The sequence below is a fragment of the Brassica rapa genome, chromosome A03, assembly GCF_000309985.2.
Source record: "Brassica rapa cultivar Chiifu-401-42 chromosome A03, CAAS_Brap_v3.01, whole genome shotgun sequence".
NCBI classification, from domain to species: Eukaryota; Viridiplantae; Streptophyta; class Magnoliopsida; order Brassicales; family Brassicaceae; genus Brassica; species Brassica rapa.
In genome coordinates this window covers 25,902,113-25,919,646 of record NC_024797.2, presented here as the reverse complement: position 1 = coordinate 25,919,646, position 17,534 = coordinate 25,902,113, and the positions used below count along the sequence as shown (strand labels likewise).

General features: G+C 36.5%; 1 protein-coding gene, 1 long non-coding RNA gene, 1 other non-coding gene and 1 pseudogene across 3 annotated transcripts; 3 read left to right on the top strand and 1 right to left on the bottom strand.

Annotated features, from left to right (window-relative positions):
• Positions 1-314: 314 nt before the first annotated feature.
• LOC103861329 lies at positions 315-9,814 on the top strand (annotated as a pseudogene).
• TRNAK-CUU lies at positions 2,713-2,785 on the top strand. The gene has a single exon. It is a non-coding gene; the product is annotated as a tRNA-Lys (tRNA).
• LOC117132826 lies at positions 8,114-12,901 on the bottom strand. The gene is made up of 2 exons (XR_004456446.1): positions 11,504-12,901; positions 8,114-11,429 (listed from the first exon to the last, which is right to left on the bottom strand). It is a non-coding gene; the product is annotated as an uncharacterized LOC117132826 (long non-coding RNA).
• Positions 12,902-15,159: 2,258 nt separating this feature from the next.
• Positions 15,160-17,430, top strand: LOC103861328 (probable protein S-acyltransferase 13). Its single transcript, XM_009139028.3, has 7 exons — positions 15,160-15,530; positions 16,000-16,222; positions 16,316-16,407; positions 16,505-16,634; positions 16,736-16,821; positions 16,902-16,967; positions 17,097-17,430. Exons 1-7 carry the CDS (start codon positions 15,342-15,344, stop codon positions 17,226-17,228), a joined length of 918 nt encoding a protein of 305 aa, XP_009137276.1. The 5' UTR covers positions 15,160-15,341; the 3' UTR covers positions 17,229-17,430.
• Positions 17,431-17,534: the final 104 nt, after the last annotated feature.

Genomic DNA, 17,534 nt, shown 5'->3' with positions numbered 1-17,534 from the left:
ATATCAGCAATTATATATCATTATAGACTACTTAGTGAGATTTCTAGAGTGTTAAGAATTTGGAAGTCATGCAATGTAATGTACTTTACAGAGAAATATACTGGTAACAAAAATTAGGAATACTCTGGATCGGAATGAAGGAGGTTATGGAATAAAACAAAATGGAATGAGTAATCATAGGATAACATTTTGGTGAAGTAAATGGTAACCTTTTAGAGGAATAGATTGGAATGAAAGTAACTATAATTTAAATCAAATTATTAAGAATATTTTCAGTATGCTAATAAAATATATCGAACATACAAATGCACTACTTAACTTAATTACTATAATATTCTAGATTAGAGTGAATCAAAATGAATGCTAAAAGAATCTCATATTTAACCAACGATAGAAAAATTATATAATTATGTGGGTATAAATCATAGTTCATCAAGAAAGAAAAGATAAATAAGCGTGGAGGAAGTGTTTCATTCATTTATCAAAAATACAAAATTAATATATAATATAAAAATGATGAAGGAGATAGAATGCTAGGAGAGAAGCAACTTTTCATTTGATGGTTTGATAATCAAACATGTGTTTCAAAAAAAGAAAAAAGATAATCAAACGTAAAAATGCTTAAATCGGAAAGAAGATGTTGCTATAACTTTGTTGAATTAGCGACAAATAATAAAAATCTACCAGAATTTTAAAATCTTAACAATTCTACTATTTGACTGCATAAATAAGTTAGCTAATGTTTAAATTAATTAAAATAATTTTAAAATTTAATTGTGTTCCATTCCAATGATTCCATCTCATTCACGTATAATTTTTTATCCTGATTCCATATGTTTCCACTTATTCCAAAATAATTTATGGAATGCAGTTTATTTTCTTTTCCATATAACTGGTAAATAAAATTTGAAATCTAAAGAAATAGGCTATTTCAAACCTATATCTTTTTTTTTGAAACACAGAGAAATATACTGTATTACATCAAACTTTTGTAATATACTCCAAATGTATGATCCTAAAACATACATATTGAATAATTTTTTTTTCCTTTCCAAAATTATCATCCCAAGTATATTAAATTTATTTTTTACTAAAACCAGTAAGATACAATTAGTTATATATTTTTGATAAAACTAAAGTTTATATTAATACCTGAAAATATCTTATATTAATGGATTTCGGTTTGATTATGTTCCACAAGTACATGTCAAGTGACATCACAGTTGTTCTAATAAAAAAGATCATGCCACGTCATCAGTCCAAATATTCGCCAGACCAGTTATATAACAGATAAAATCCAGCTAACAACGACGACACACTCTTCTTCTCTCTCAATCTGACGCCATCGCTGTCACCAAAAAAACGAGTGTCATCATCTAACAATGATCCCTTATGCAAGTATGCAACCATCGAAGAGGCGTCGATGGCGTTAGGCAGAAACCTCACGAGACTCGAGACAGTTTTGTTCGAATACTCCCCACAAAGTCAGATTACTACCTCTACTGCCACAACATTCTCTTCCTCTTCCTCATCTTCTCCCTCTCGTGTTCATTGATCTTTCGCGTCCGTTTCAGGCTGGTTCGATCGGTACAAGATTCAGCCTAAGGTCAAGAACTCATTCTCCGACATGTTCCGTTGTTACAGAGACGTCATGAAGATATTTATCCTCGTCGTTGCCCCCTTACGTTTCTTATCCTTCGATCCAGGTAATAAAGTCTCGATCGTTGGCTGGTGGGTGGTTTTTTTATTGCATCGAGATTTGTCTGATGAATCTCGAACCTTATGGTTGTGGATAGCTTTACGCCAAATTGAAGCCATTGAAATAATAAGAATCTCTTCTTGATACAACGTTTGGAGTAATTGTACAATATGATGTTTACTTTGCAGGTATGATTTTCCTTGAACTCTGACGAAATACATTCCGTTCTACGGTGGAGCTGAGTATCATGATTACCATCATTACGTTGGAGGACAAAGCCAGAGTAACTTTCCTTCAGTTTTCACTTACTGCGATTACATCTATGGAACTGACAAAGTGAGTATATTGTAATTTCACTTCTCCTTTCTAGTTTAAGCATTGACAATGTGGTTGTATCATTCTTACTTTCCATCAGGGTTACAGATTACAAAAGAAGCTTCTTCAGCAGGTAAAATAAATACTTCCCAAACCGAGACTTGTACAACTAGCTTATGTCTTGTGATAACCATAAATGTAGTCTCTATGTCCTAGTTTAATGAGATAATTATGATATGTTTCTTAATGTTTTTATTTGCATATACTCCTCCACTACTTAATGCTATAATCTTATGAGTTGCAGATTAAGGAAGATTCCAAGAAGAGCAACAAGCAGAGTGGAGGAGAGATATTGGATTAGTAAACCTGAAACTCCTCACATTTGTTCTGGTTTCTACAAGGTGATAAAAGCAGAAGCAGCTTAGAGGTGATACGGTACAATCTAAGCAAGACTCACAAAATAAAGGGTACTTTAGTTTTTTTTTTAATTCGCCTTTATCCTTTTTTTTTCATTGTTTGACTTTGTATTTTGAATCCGTGATTTGAAACTCTAGTGTTATCCATAGATTTTAGCTGTAAAAGAGCATTCTTCATTTGGGTAAAGCAATGTTGATTTAGAACAGTTCAATAGAGTGTGAGATACTAAGATCAGTAAAGTAGTTAAGGCTATTTTAGTGTACACCAAGTTGCAATCAGAAGCCCGTCTAGCTCAGTTGGTAGAGCGCAAGGCTCTTAACCTTGTGGTCGTGGGTTCGAGCCCCACGGTGGGCGTTTCTTATACAACATTACAAGAATCAGTAGGTTGTTTTTGTAGCATAAATTTAAATTACACACTTTTGTAACGGGTAAATAAAGGAATAAGCTACGGACTCTGTTGCAACGCATTGTATTCATCTCATCGTCAGTGACATCATCCATGATCCTAGAGCTCTTTTACTGTTTCTTCTTTGATTTTCCGTTTCCATTACTTCATATGAGCGGCTTTGATTAAAACTAGACTCAGCAAACTTCCAAACACTTATTACTAAAAATCATTACTGATTAGTTGATGATATTTCTAAGCATGTGGAAATTTTGTGTCACTGCCTAAAAAAACGGTTCTTGTTGAAATTGCTGTTTGGTCTGAAGATCCTTTGTCCGAGCACTGTTGTTCAGAGACGAGAACAACAACTATTATGAGTGTAAGGAAAAAACAGAGGATGGTCGAGCGAAAAAAGTAGAAACTATCGTTAAGACTCATTGTTTTGGAGATTATACGTGCTTTTTGTTTTCTTATGATCAGAAAGAACGAACAATAATTACATTTGTAAAATTCAACATTCTTAATGACTTTGACTTATTGACTTAACGTGTTTGTGACCCCACTTGAAGGTTTGGGTGGATCGCTATTATCAGTTTGACGAGTTCAACACTAGAAATTATGGAGAGACACGGACATCTTGATTTTTATGTTTAAGCTTGTAAGAAACGGGACAGAAGATGCGTGAACACTTTAAAGACAAAGATTTTGCTTTTGCTATTATCATCTTTCAAGTTTCAAGAAAAAAAAAATGAAGCCGAGGAGTTTGATATCAATTCTCTGTTTTGTCCTCGTAACCTTTGGTGTTGATTCTGTTTCAGCACAATGTATGAACAGAGGGTATTTCACTCCCAACAGTACTTACGATGTAAACCGCCGTCTCATCCGCTCTTCTCTTCCTTCCAACGTCACAGCTCACGAGGGTTTCTTCTTCAGCGGTTCCATCGGCCAAGAACCTAACCGGGTATACACAATAGGGATGTGCCTCCCAGGATCAACTTCAGAGGACTGTTCTGCTTGTATCAAGACCGGTTCTGATGGTTTGATAGAGGGTTGTGCTAACCAAACAGAAGCTTATTCATGGCCAGGTGAGCCCATACTTTGCCTTGTGCGCTACTCCAACACTTCTTTCTTAGGATCTGCAGATCTAGCCCCGTCTAGTTTTCAGGTAAACACTAGAGATGTCTATTCAAATCCAACAGAGTTCAGATCAATATGGGAAGGATTGAGCGGTCGTATGATTGATGCAGCCTCCACAGCAAAAAGCACAACATCTTCTAGTAATAACCATTACATAGCTGACGTAGCAAACTTGACATCTTTCAGTAAGATATACGCTTTTATGCAATGAACGCCAGATCTTTCCCCTGGTGACTGTGATTACTGTCTATGAGAAAGCGTAGGGAACTACAACTCATGCTGTGGTCAGAGGCAAGGAGTCCTTGTTATGCGGCCAAGCTGCCTTTTCAGGTGGGAGTTGTATCCATTCTTTAAGGCTTTTGATAATATTACGTTGGCTTCTCCTCCTCCACCTCCTGTGGCTGCATTACCACCCGCTGTTGATCAGGCCAGTACTATCCACAATGGTGAGTTTTCCAATTGAAAAGATTATGATTGTAAGAAGAAATGAAATATAAATGACATTGTTTTTTTTTTGTGTGTTATGAGAAGATATCAAAGGAATCTCAGTTGGAATTGTTGCGGCTATCACCATTCCAAATGTTGCTGTCTTGATACTGCTTGTTGTAGGAACTTTTCTTTGGCGGAGGAGAAAATCATTCAACAAAACTCAAAATGAATGTTAGTATCTCGTGTTTTAGCTCTTGTTTCCTTTCATTATAAGTATATATTGTCTCTTAGCCAAGAGAAGGTAACATGAACCAGAACTTATACACCCTTTCTTTGCAGCTGATACTGATATTTCAGCTGCACATTCATCACAATACGATTTTAAGAAAAATTGATGCTGCAACAAACAGGTTTTCGAGTAGTAATAAGCTCGGTGAAGGTGGATTCGGGGAGGTTCACAAGGTAATGATATCTTTGTTTTCCATCTCTTCTAAGTTACAATAGGTTATGAACTAAGCAGCTATGTTTGTTTTCATTTAATGGTATTTGTAGGGTAAGCTTCCAAATGGAACTGAAGTGGCTGTGAAGCGGCTGTCGAAAACGTCAGGACAAGGGATAAGAGAGTTCAAGAACGAGGCTGTTCTTGTGTCAAAACTTCAACACAGGAACCTGGTCAGGCTTCTTGGATTCTGTGTGGAAGGAGAGGAAAAGATTCTCATCTATGAGTTTGTCCCAAACAAAAGCCTTAACCATTTCATATTTGGTATGGTTGTACTCCCTTCAATATTTTATCTTATATCCCAATGATATTTTTTCAAGTTTTAAACTGATTGATCATACATGGAGATGAACAGGCACTGGGAATCAAAGTCAATTACTCGGCGATACAAGATCAACGAAGGGATTGCTCGAGGAATTTTTTATCTTCATCAAAATTCACAACTCACAATCATACACCGTGACCTTAAACCCATCAACGTTCTCTTAGATGCTAATATGAACCCAAAATTTCAGATTTTGGTTTGTCAACCATCTTTGGAACAGAGCAAATTCGAGGAGATACCAACAAAATTGCTGGGACCTTGTAATTTTCTGCTCATAATATCTGAAAACACAATAAGTTCGTTGAAACATGTTACTATGGCATATTAATACTAACTCGAGTTGTAAATATTTTTCAGTGCTTATATGTCACCTGAGATCGGACGTTTACAGCTTTGGAGTCTTAGTTCTTGAGATCATAAGCAGGGGCGTCCTTGGGCAGAGCGCAGTGAAACCTAGGCCTAGGGCCCCCACTTTTAGAAGCCTCATTTTTTTTTTTTTTAGTTTATAGAACTAAATTTTGAAGTATTTAGAGGAAATATAATAACAAAAACTCAAAATTATCATGGAACCTGCATTTTGATTCTAATTTATCTTTACTTTGCTTGTACTTATGTTTTTACAGTGTAAAAATGGGCCCCCATTTTTTGTATTGTTTATGGCCCCTGGTATTCCAGGACCCCCCCTGATCATAAGCGGCAAGAAAAACAGTATTGTCTACCAGATGGATGAAAGTAGTACTGCTGGAAACTTAGTCACTAATGTGAGCAAAAATACCTCAACTGTCAACCATTTAACATCTTTAAACATATGACAGAGTTCTTGATAGGTCATTTGTGTTAGGCTTGGAGACTTTGGAGAAAACAGTCACCATTAGAGCTGGTGGATCCGGCTATTGGAAGGAATTATCAGAAAAATGAATAAAGTCACTAGATGCATCCACATTGCACTCTTATGCGGTCAAGACCAACCAGAAGACTGTCCAATGTTATCAACCATCATCTTGATGCTCACTAGTAACACAATCACTTTACCAAAGCCTCGCCTACCAAGTTATTTCCAGCGAGTCTGGCACAAAAGGGACCATGCATCAGAGGGATTTGAATCAAGTCAACCTACAGGAAGATCTGTAGGTTGTTCTGTTAATAACGTGACGATTACTGAATTAAAGCCTCCTTGAAGATGGAAAATTTTTATGTGTTCAAGTATGAATGATAAAGTTGTAATTAATAGTGTTTTTCTTAGTTTGGTTGTGAGTGAGAATATTCATGTAATTTCTATGCATTTGCTGGATTTACCAAACCCTAAGTCGTGCTTGACAAGGGTCTAATCTCACCATAGAACTTGGATGAATGCTACTTATCCACCATACAAAGCATTGTAGTAGATATCTTAATGTTTGCCCAAAAAAAAAAGTAGATATCTTAATATCACCTATAAAATTGACTAGAAAAAGATGTACGAAGTATTAGGTTTCCTATAATGCTTATCTTTTGTTACGTTTTAAAATCGAACATGTGATGAATTCTTAAGTTATAAAGGATGAAAAAAATGGGGAATAGAGACGTAAACAGTACGCAAAGAGATAAATAAAAAGGAAATCTAACACTACTAAAAGCAGAATAAACAGAGCACACAGCATGCCACGTAGGATTTTTTATTCAGTCCAATCAGGTTCATTTGTTTATACACGTCATACTTACCGTTTTCTTTTGCCTAAAGTCGAGTAAAAATTTCGTGGGCTTCCTGATTAAGCTTTGGGCTTTATGGAATTGCGACTCGGGCTTCGGGGTGCGACAAGAATCATTTAGTTGACCCGACCTCCGAAGATGACGATCCTCCTCACCCTTACCCCTTCGTTTTCTCCGAACGAAGAGAAAAGAACCGTAGACTCCATCGATTCAATCCTACGCAATCAATTGTTTCGTTCCGATCAATCAATACGCCCATTATGATTCCGTCAGATCGACTGGAGAATCTGTTCCACCAGTGAAACTGTTTTCAGCGAGGTTAAGCCTCACGAGGTTAGTGAAACTGAACAAGCTCTCGGGTATTTGCCGGAGAATCTGTTTCCTTGCAGGTAGAGGTGACGGAGATCGGAGGAGGTGGTTAGATCGAGAGTGAGAGAGCCGGCGAGGGCGTTGAGACGGAGGCTCAGTGTTCGGAGACGAGTTAAGTTTCTGAAAACACCGTTCGGGATGGTGCCGGAGAGAGAGACGCCGGGGAGACGGAGGGCGGTGACTCTGTTGTTGTCGCATTTTACGCCGGCCCAGTTGCACGGCGAGGTGTGTCTGATGTCCCAGCAGAATGTGCGGCCGCCGACGGAGGAACGGAGAGAGAGAAGAGCGGCTTTATTGGCGTTGAGGTCTTGGGTTGAAGGGAGAGGGAGAGAGAGTAGGAGGGTTGTGAGGAGAACAGAGAGAATCGTCATGGAGGAGTTGGGGAAGACTCACGTTGTGCGATGATTCATAGAAGGAGAAGGAGAGAGAGAGAGAGAGAGAGAGAGAGACGGTAGAAGAAAGAGAAGGCTCTTTTGCAGAGCTGTGGTTATAGAGAATGAAGTGAAAGCATTCAACAGCCTAATCCTAGATGTAACAAACGCTGCTGCAGAATGAAAATGGAATCATGTAGGTTGGTTCTGCTGGCTCTGCTGCTGCTCCACGCACCCTCTCCTCTGATGCGCCTGTGCTCGCTTCAGAGCCGCGACCAAAGCGTTGGAGAGCGAAGGCTGGGTCTGAAACAGAGGGTTTGGATTCGTGGGAAGCCTGTTGAGAGCAACGTTGAAACAGAGCTCGAGAGCTCGGCAATGGAGAGAAGGATGAGCCATTTGTCGACCGAGGGATGTGAAAGGATGAGACTTTAGACATGCCCGTCGGAAAAGATTGGATTTGTTTTGTTTTTTATTTTTGTTTTTTGTCTTCACTGATCCCAGAGTTGCTGAGAGAGTCTTATTGCTTCTATACGTAATTGATATTAAATTTTAAGTTTTCATCAAATTTCTTTTGAGCCAATATTTCATTGCTTCAGTATCAATCTGCTTCTTACAATAATTCATTGTTTGGAACAGAGGTTACTGCTCTTCCAGGTAAAGCTATTCGTTTAATCATTCCTATTTTTGACTATGTCTTCTAAATATTTATGCTGATCTTTGTCAAAAGTTTTTGTATTCTAGACAGATATAATAAAGAGAATCGTTGTTATTTCATGGTGCTTAATCTAACTCAGCTGCTTTCTTGAAATCTCATTGGTCTGATTTACTCACAAGTATAAGGTTTACTCGCTAAACAGGTAAACAGTATATGATATGGGAAGGAGAAGCAGATTCAAGCAGTTATTATTAAGGAAGACACTGATCCTCAACTAATAATTTCTACAAGAACATGTATTACTTTGCATATTGAGTTCTTTATGCTTTGGTATTTCTTTTGTAGCTCAGTTCAAGTATTTGTTCTGTCATTAAAACCCTTCATCTAAAACTACCTCTTTTTCTTAGGAGAGGTGAACCAGCATGAAAAGGGATTTGCAGGACCAGAGCGAATTCAGAAGCTCGTGAAAAACTATTATCAGTTTGTTTCTCTCACTATATACACGTGGCAGGAAAAAAGGATACACAAAACAGGTATGATCAACATGATGACAAATATCTGAACTTAATCATGGCGTAAATGCCCCAATGCTCTGCCTGCAAGGGAAAAATGTTCTATGTAGTTGAGTTACATGTCAGAAAACATCTAAGATTCTTATTTGGATGCTTGGTTCTCTCTTATACAGGTTGAAGTTGATGATGATTCAGCTGTGCCGGAAAAATGAGATGAGCAAGATGACCAAACTGAGGTATACCTTCTTCTCTTATCATGTTCTGATAATTATATTGATAAGCATCAGAGAAATATATTGATCCGAATCAGGGAATAGCTAGATGTTCAAGTATCGTTGCTCACTACTTTTTAACGTGTAACCGAGAAAAAAAAGACCAAGAAGGTCGTTGAGAAATACTGGGAGTGGGAGCTTGCTAATGAGACGCAACCAATTTGGGTAAGGATTTAGGACTGCTCTATGTATCTCATGTGCGCTAAGAATCGAAATTATGGAACCAATTAAAGAGTTTATTTCTATTTGTTGCAGCTCCATAACTATAAAGAGGTGACAACAGTGGAGTACAATGAGTTTTACAGAATAACTTTCAACAAGTATTTGGACTCATTGGCATCACCCCACTTCTTAATAGAGGTACGTTGGAGGGAAGACATCTGTTGGAATAGTATATATCCATGAAACAATCCAAGCAGGTTATGATTTGTATCTGTTAAAAAGTGGTGACACAATGTTGATCCACTAATGATATATTGTTCTTAAACTGTTACTTTTAATTCTTTTATTGTAGCGTGAGGTCGAGTTTTGATCCATGGGGAAGGATGATGTGGTTAATTAAAAGACAAAGAACATATGTTTATGTAAACGAGTTTTCAAAGTTATTTTGACGGGAAGCTGGTGAGAGAAGTATCTCTTGGTGTGGCATTTCAAGAGATTTGTTTTTCTATTTTGTATTGCTATCCGCTTTTGTGGTGCTTTGTGAACAGATTCCTCAGTATTTGAGCTTTATTGAGGGTGTTTGTGGACTCACACGATCTTCCATTAACGTGTAACATGAGATTCTTCAAGAAAGTCACACTGTAAGTGTTAATATCAATTTTTTTATGTGAACCCTCGAGATATTTGTTATGTTCTTTTTTTGAAGTGCCATATTCTTAAGCTTACAATTTTGAATTATGTCTCAGAGGTGCAGATCATGAAGAAACGTCTGGTGGAGAAAGATTCTGGTATGATTTTGAGAATTTACCTGAGTGTAAATAGAGAAGTATGCTTCAAAATTTTGACAATATTTTCTCTCTCTTTTTTGCCATGTTACAAGTCCCTGATATGTTCTTTGATGATTTTCCTGACGAATGAGAATGACAATGTTAAACTTTTTACTTACAAAGGACCACTACAAGAAAACATCGGGATACTGAGGGAAAAAATCGTCGGTATGTCGTCGGAATAACGCTATTCCGACGACATACCGACGAAAAAAGTCCTCGGAAATATCTCCTCGGAAATTCATACTTCCTCGGAATTCCGTCGGAAAACAAAATTCCGAGGAAACTCCGAGAAACATATGTTCGTCGGATGGTTCCTCGGAATAAACCGATGGAATTCCGATGGTCAAATCCTCGGAAGTTTCGACAAAACATTCCTCGGAATGTTTATCGGAAAATTCCGAGGACATTCCTCGGAAGTAGATGGTGTAGTAATCCCATATATCATTTCCAATCTGGAAGAAGTAGACCTCGGAATTTTTTCGAAATCCCATAAAAATAAACTCTGATACCAAATTGTGACACCCGTCACCTCCTATCTGGAGAACAGCGTGCCACCAACAATATCTCATAGCATAATAACCCATATACACGACTCCACTCACCCTAAGCCCAAATAAAAATCCGAAATAAAGCCCAGTAGCACCAATCCATCCAAATATCATATACTCGTCAGTCTCACCTGCATGGGGGCAAATGAGGGGTGAGTAACAGGTGAGTTACCCAGTGAGGTATGGGGATACTAAACCCGAAGTCCAAGGACCCGGACAGAGCACTCCGAATAAATATAATTTAATCCTAACACGTTGCAAAACACGGTACCTAAAGTACCCAGAGATCAAACAAGCTGCCCACTAACAGGCCAAAACACCACCGAATATGTGCTCGGTAACACACGCCCGTAGACGATTTATCGACCTCCACGCCTTGGCACAACAGGTCGACTACGCTGTGCCGCAGCAAACACCACACCCAATGTACTGTCTCCAGCCGAAATATCCATAGTCGGCTATCAACCAAATCACATCAATATACTATATATATATATATATATATATTATCAATTACAAATGAACAAACATTGTTGAATCATCTAACACCCTAGTTCCGGTTAAGCAAAGAACCTAAAACTAAGCAAAACAATGACAGACTCAATTTCACGCAAACGGAAACACATTAGAAATAAATTATACTTATTCGAGGTCCTAAGCCGTGTAAGAGAAGCTCGGGAAAAGACCCTCACCTTAGCCAATATCTGAGAAGATCAGGTCATACTCGGGAACTGATATGCCTCATCAACATCTAGGCTTTAGAGAGAATGGCTAGGCAAACAAGTCAATCATAAGATCCAAGCTTGGTTCGGTTCCTACGCACGCCATAAAAAAGTGTATGTTAACTATGTTTCTTGTGAAACAAGAAACAACTAATGATACACTTTACCTTTTCGAACATAGCTACGATTGACGCATCTTGATCTCCGGTGACGTGGTGAAGCTCTCCAGTGACCAACGGCTCATGGCGGTGAAGATCGGTGATTGATGGTTCCGAGACGCAACACTCGCGTCTCACTTTCTCCTTCTGCTCACGTTCTCCATGGAACGGATCCGATGTGAACTGAAAACATGGTACATCGATGGATCTATGACAATGAGGCTACATCAGTGGCATGACGACAGCTCCGGTGGTGATAAGTGAAGAATGATGACTCCGGCGGCGGGACATGGCTTGCTCTCCAGCGATGGTGTGAACACAAGATGAACATGGAGAGAAGGGAAAGGTGGGTGAGTGCATCGTGAAAAGAAGTCAAATGGTTAGGAGAATAAAACGTGGCTGAGCTCTCACTTTCTCCACGAAGTTGACGGCTCCAAAGGAAGAAGAGAATGTGTAGGCTTTTATATATTTAGGTATAAATGCACACGTACACAATTAAAATGATTGGGAAAGCTCTGGTTTAATAATAATTAAACAATCAAACCGGTTTATCCCAATGAAAATAAATAAACTAAACCAGCTTGAAACCGGGTCGTTACAATTCTTCCCCACTTGAATAGAATTCGTCCTCGAATTCAAATCATGAACCTGTTGTCCAATACCATCCTGAGAAAGCTCTGGGTAGGTAATCATCATCTCAGTCTAGGTCTCCTCCTGGATTTCATCTTTCGTCTTACCATCTTTGTTACTACTTTTTGAATTCTTAGCTAAGCTTTTGTAAATTTTGACTCTTGGCTCCTTCCTGAAATATTTTTATTTTTGCGTATATTAAATCGTCCACTTGAATTCCAAAACTCTCCGGCATTAACATATTTTTTTTTTGCCTTAAGCTTCCTTTAGGTTGTTCTTGAGCATTTATATTTGCTTCAACGTCCCTTAAACCACTGGTTACTATACATTAGAGTGCGTCTCCACTTTGGTCCATCATAGCATGTGTGCGAATGATTTTTTTCTAAAAAGCTTTCTTTTTTTTTTTTTTTTTTTTTTTTTTTCTCGCGAGCTTAGCACAAGTCTTGGGCATGTCCTCTAGATTTCAATTTAGCGATACGGTCCATGATCACTCATATATTATTCTTAATGAAACTTGACTCCAATAGTCCAATGAGTAAACCCATAATCAACATATATCATTTCCAATCTGGAAGAAGTAGATGGTGTAGTAATCCCATAAATAATTAATGTCCTGTAGTAATCCCATAAATAATTAATGTCCTGTTTTAAAACATTCCTCCATTCCCTCGGAATTTCGAAAAAATTTATTTTTTTAAAAAAAATTTAAATTTTTTAAATTTAAATTTAAAATTTAAAATTAAAATTAAAATTGAATAAAACATAGTAGATAATATTCAAAGTTAAATAAAACATTCAGAGTTTTTGGTAAAAAAAAAAAAAACTACGGGTCTTGGATGTTCGGGAACACCTCGTTCGGGTACATCCTCTTCATCATCTCCATCATCTGCTCGTTGAGCCTCTTCTGGGTCTCATAGCCCGCCTGTTGAGCTGCCATCTGGGTCTCCAACGCAGATATCCGATCATCCTTGTCCTTCAGCTGAGCCGTAAGAACTTCCGGATCAACATATGGCGGTGGTGCAGAAGAAGGAGCAGCCGACCGGGAGCGACGACCCAAACCGACCATACGTCCCTTCTTCTTTGGAACCGACTGAAATATAAAAAACCAAATTTAGATAATATAAATTGATGATAAAATAAAAATCAAGAAATAAATATTGGCTATTGGCTAACAAATTTTACAGTTGAGTTATATATTGGCTAACAAATTTTAGCATAAAGAAAAGGAAATATACGTAGATGTTGTATATGTAATAGCTAGCATGGGAAACAAATGAGATATGTGATCTATTATGTTGATCATTTGTAATAGCTTTTATAAATATCCAACTTTTGTGCTCATATTTTTTTTGCTGGGCAAATTATTTTTTCCAGCAGTTTATATCAGGAGTCCGCTATTGCCATGCAGTAAGAAATGACTACAAATTTTTCTTTAACTCTCAGCAGACTTACTGAAGCTTTGTTTATCATTAATTTTGTCACATTATTTTCCTTATATAGTAAATACGACACAGAGTTAGAGAAAATTGGAAATATATCACTTTTTTATAATGAGGTTTGGATGCAATCATATATGGCTCGGCTTTCCGTTTTGGTGCAAAGAAGATTTTGTTTAGGATAAGGTTAATTTAGGTTTAGTTACAAAGTGGATGATGATTTAAAATCCTAGAAACTCGGAATGACTCATACCAAATATTATTCCAGGTATTATATATTTTTTCAATATTTTACTATTAATATTGATTAGCATGTATTTTTCTTTCCTTTAATGGGGGTTCAATAGGAGAATACATGTATCAGAAATACACCAATAACCAACAGTCATTAGTACATAATGTTGATTAACATTATATTATTAGTATCTAATATCTACAATGCCCTCTATCTCCATTTTTAGAACATCGATGATAAAAAAATAAGAACCTCATGAACGCTAATAATATTTTAAAAAATAATACTTCGCAGAGAACGACATAGAGAAAAAGTGTTTGATTGACTGTGGTTTTAATTGTTTTTCTTTAGGATGTATGTTGTAAGCTTTTCTACTGTAATTATAGATTCTATCGATGTAGACTTATATTAATAACTTTCAAAAACATTATAAAATTTTAGAAAAATTGACTTGAAAAACTAATATATTATTAATTTAAATTTTAAGTTGTAGCTTTAAATTATTTTCTTAAAGCATGATTGGTAAATTAAAGGAGTTGTGAAAAAAAAAACTGTGGAAAGCACACAGATCACTTACCAACCATCTCACAAAATCATTTTATTTTTACTAATAAGCAATTACATGTTTACCTTTTATCAAGGTATTTGCAAAAAATATATATTATATCCACCATTTTTGAAATTAGAAAAGAAATTCAACAGTTTTATTTTTCATGTATACTTCTAGAAAATTTGGTGTTTTTTTTTGGTCAAAGAAAATTTGGTTTTATTGGTAAGAACTTAAACTCTTAGCCACTAATTATACAAATACGAATCAGAAAAATAGAATGAGCAAAAGAGTTAAGAAATCAAACAATTAAATGATAAGATTTATAACATATTTTCTACTATAATAATATTTTAAATAATGTAATGTGTATTTTTATCATTTTTTTTTTTGCATTCTAATAAGTTTCACTTCATTTTAATAATTTATATTTGTGAAAAATATATATTATATATTTAAATATAAATAACTTAATATTTTAAAATAAAGTAAAAATTTATAAAAATAAACCCGGGCGTAGCCCGGGAAAAGCTCTAGTATCTATAAGTTTTTTAAATATATAGATTTTATACATGAAACATAGTTTCTGAAAATAATGTGTATTTGTGTTTCAAAAAAATATTATATTTTCAAATCTAAAATAAATGCGAGAAAAAACAAATCAATTTGACAAAAAAAATCTATATATTTTAAATCATACTGGATATTTGTAATTCGGATTCTAAAATTCACCTGCCTAAGGTCAAAGTAAAATTTTAATTATTACTATTGTTCGCTTTGATTTTTTTTTATTTTTTAAATTTAACCATTGCGTGTTATTCTGATAGAAAGGAAAAAAAAAGAAGGCAAATATGGTGGAGACAGGAAGTTGTTGTCTGAAAGGAAAAATATTGAATTTTGAGGTCGTGTTCCTCCCAAATTCACACGATCTTGTTCCTCAATTCAATAAGGGTTTGCTTCAATTTCTCATTCGACCAAGAAAGCTCGGGTCTTTCAACCATGGCGTGGAACGTGTTCAAGTTCTGCTCAGCACTTCGCGCCTTGGGTTCGATCATGATCCTATTCGTAATCGGGATCATCGGATTCACATACTACGCCCTTGTACTCGTGAATTACGGACCGTCTCTGCTACTCGGCGGTCTCGATTCGTTTATAGCTCTTCTCGTTTTAGCTCTGTTTCACTTCCTGGTAAGTCAAAAGTCTTGTCCTTTTTGATGGGACCTTCTAAGATCTTTGCACTTAGTAATCTTCTAATTATTACTCTTCGTGTTCTGTTTTGGCTATGAATGATACTACAATGATGAAGCTGAGGTTAACACTAGATAATCTAGATTGGCCCTTTCTTTATAGTGTTTGTGTGGTCTTAGGCTCAATGTAGATTTGGTTAATTAGATTTGTAGCTGTTGAATTTCAAGTAGCACTATGGTATATGTTACTTCTTGTACTAGTACACATTGCAATTGAATTAGCGAGCTAGTGAACTTAAAAGTGGATATTAAAAGCCAATGAATGAAGCAATCAAATATTCATCTTTGTGGATTGGTTTAGTGTGTAGAGAGTTACTGTGTTTCCTCTACTTTTGAAATTGTTTTGGGTATATTGTAATAGACTATCTACATTTCAACTCAGTGGTGATGATTGTTGTTGTTGTGTGAAGCTTGTAATGGTACTGTGGAGTTATTTCTCTGTTGTTGTGACGGACCCTGGTGGTGTTCCACCTGGTTGGAGGCCGGAGTTAGACATAGAGAAAGGCGATGGAAATGAAGCAGCGATTGCAGAAGCAAGCCCACTTTCTGTTGGAGATTCCTCCTCTCATATTGTAAGACATTGCCGAAAGTGCAATCAATATAAACCGCCTCGTTCTCACCACTGTTCAGTCTGTAAGTGTCTCCTCAATGCCTGATTCTTCAGTAATTTGAATCTATTTGTTTCTTTTAGTTAGTGAAAAATGGTTTCTTCTTGTGGGTTTTGAGGTGGAAGATGCATACTAAAGATGGACCATCACTGTGTTTGGGTTGTGAACTGTGTTGGAGCAAGGAATTACAAGTCTTTTCTCCTATTCTTGGTATGTCTAGTAACATCTCTGCTAATGAATTCATTGTTTGTGGTGGGCCTTACAGTAATAGTAACCTGAATAATGTTTCCATGATGTCAAAATGCAGTTTTACACATTTCTTGAGACAACGGTGGTTGCAGTATCACTGTTTCCAGCTTTCCTCGTATTCTTTACCGATGGAGATGATGAGATTACCGTATCACTAGGAAGCCTAGCAGCCACCTTTATTGCATTCAGTGAGTCCAGTATTGTTTATGTTTGTTTGTTTCAGAACACCTTAATGTTGTTACCAATATCGTTAGCTAATTTAGAATCTTCCCTTTTTCTTGGTATCCAGTATTGAACATAGCCTTTGCGCTAAGTGTCCTAGGCTTCCTAATCATGCACATAATGCTAGTCGCTCGCAACACCACAACTATTGAGGTAAACACAACTCATTTGCTATTAAGGTAATGGCAATAAACTTGCTTAACCAGGGTAATACATTTTATTTTTCATGGCAGGCATATGAGAAGTATACAACTCCTAACTCTCCTTATGACCTTGGTCGTAAGGCAAACTTCGAACAGGTTCTCTCTCCCACCTCAAAACTCATCCTTACTTGGTGCTAATAGAAGAAGCTTCCAGCTACTTAAGATGAAATCTTGGGACATAACCACAAATTTAAAAGTTTGTTTGCTTTCTTTTGTATGAATCAGGTTTTTGGAAGGGATAAAATGTATTGGTTGGTGCCATTGTACACGGAAGAAGATATGAAGAGGTTGCCGGCACTTGGAGGGTTAGACTTTAGGAGCAGGTTGGAGGAGTCGGAGCCGCTTCAGTCTCTATGACCTTGGAAACTACAAAACTTTTGGGAATGGGTCTGCTTTGTGTCTCGTGTGTATTAAAAGATTAGTGTTTTTGATGGAATTTTTTTTTTTTTTAGTGAAAATAAATTTCATATGCCTTTTTAGCAGAGCCAACATGTATTTTTTTGTATTCTTATATTTTTAGAATTCATGTTTTATTTTATTTTTTAAAAAGAGTTGACCATTAAAAATAAGAACCAAAACAAAAAATCATGAAACAATTATTTATAGCAAATAATTATCTCTACCTTAGATGCAATTTGATCAAAAAAAAAATTAGATGCAAAA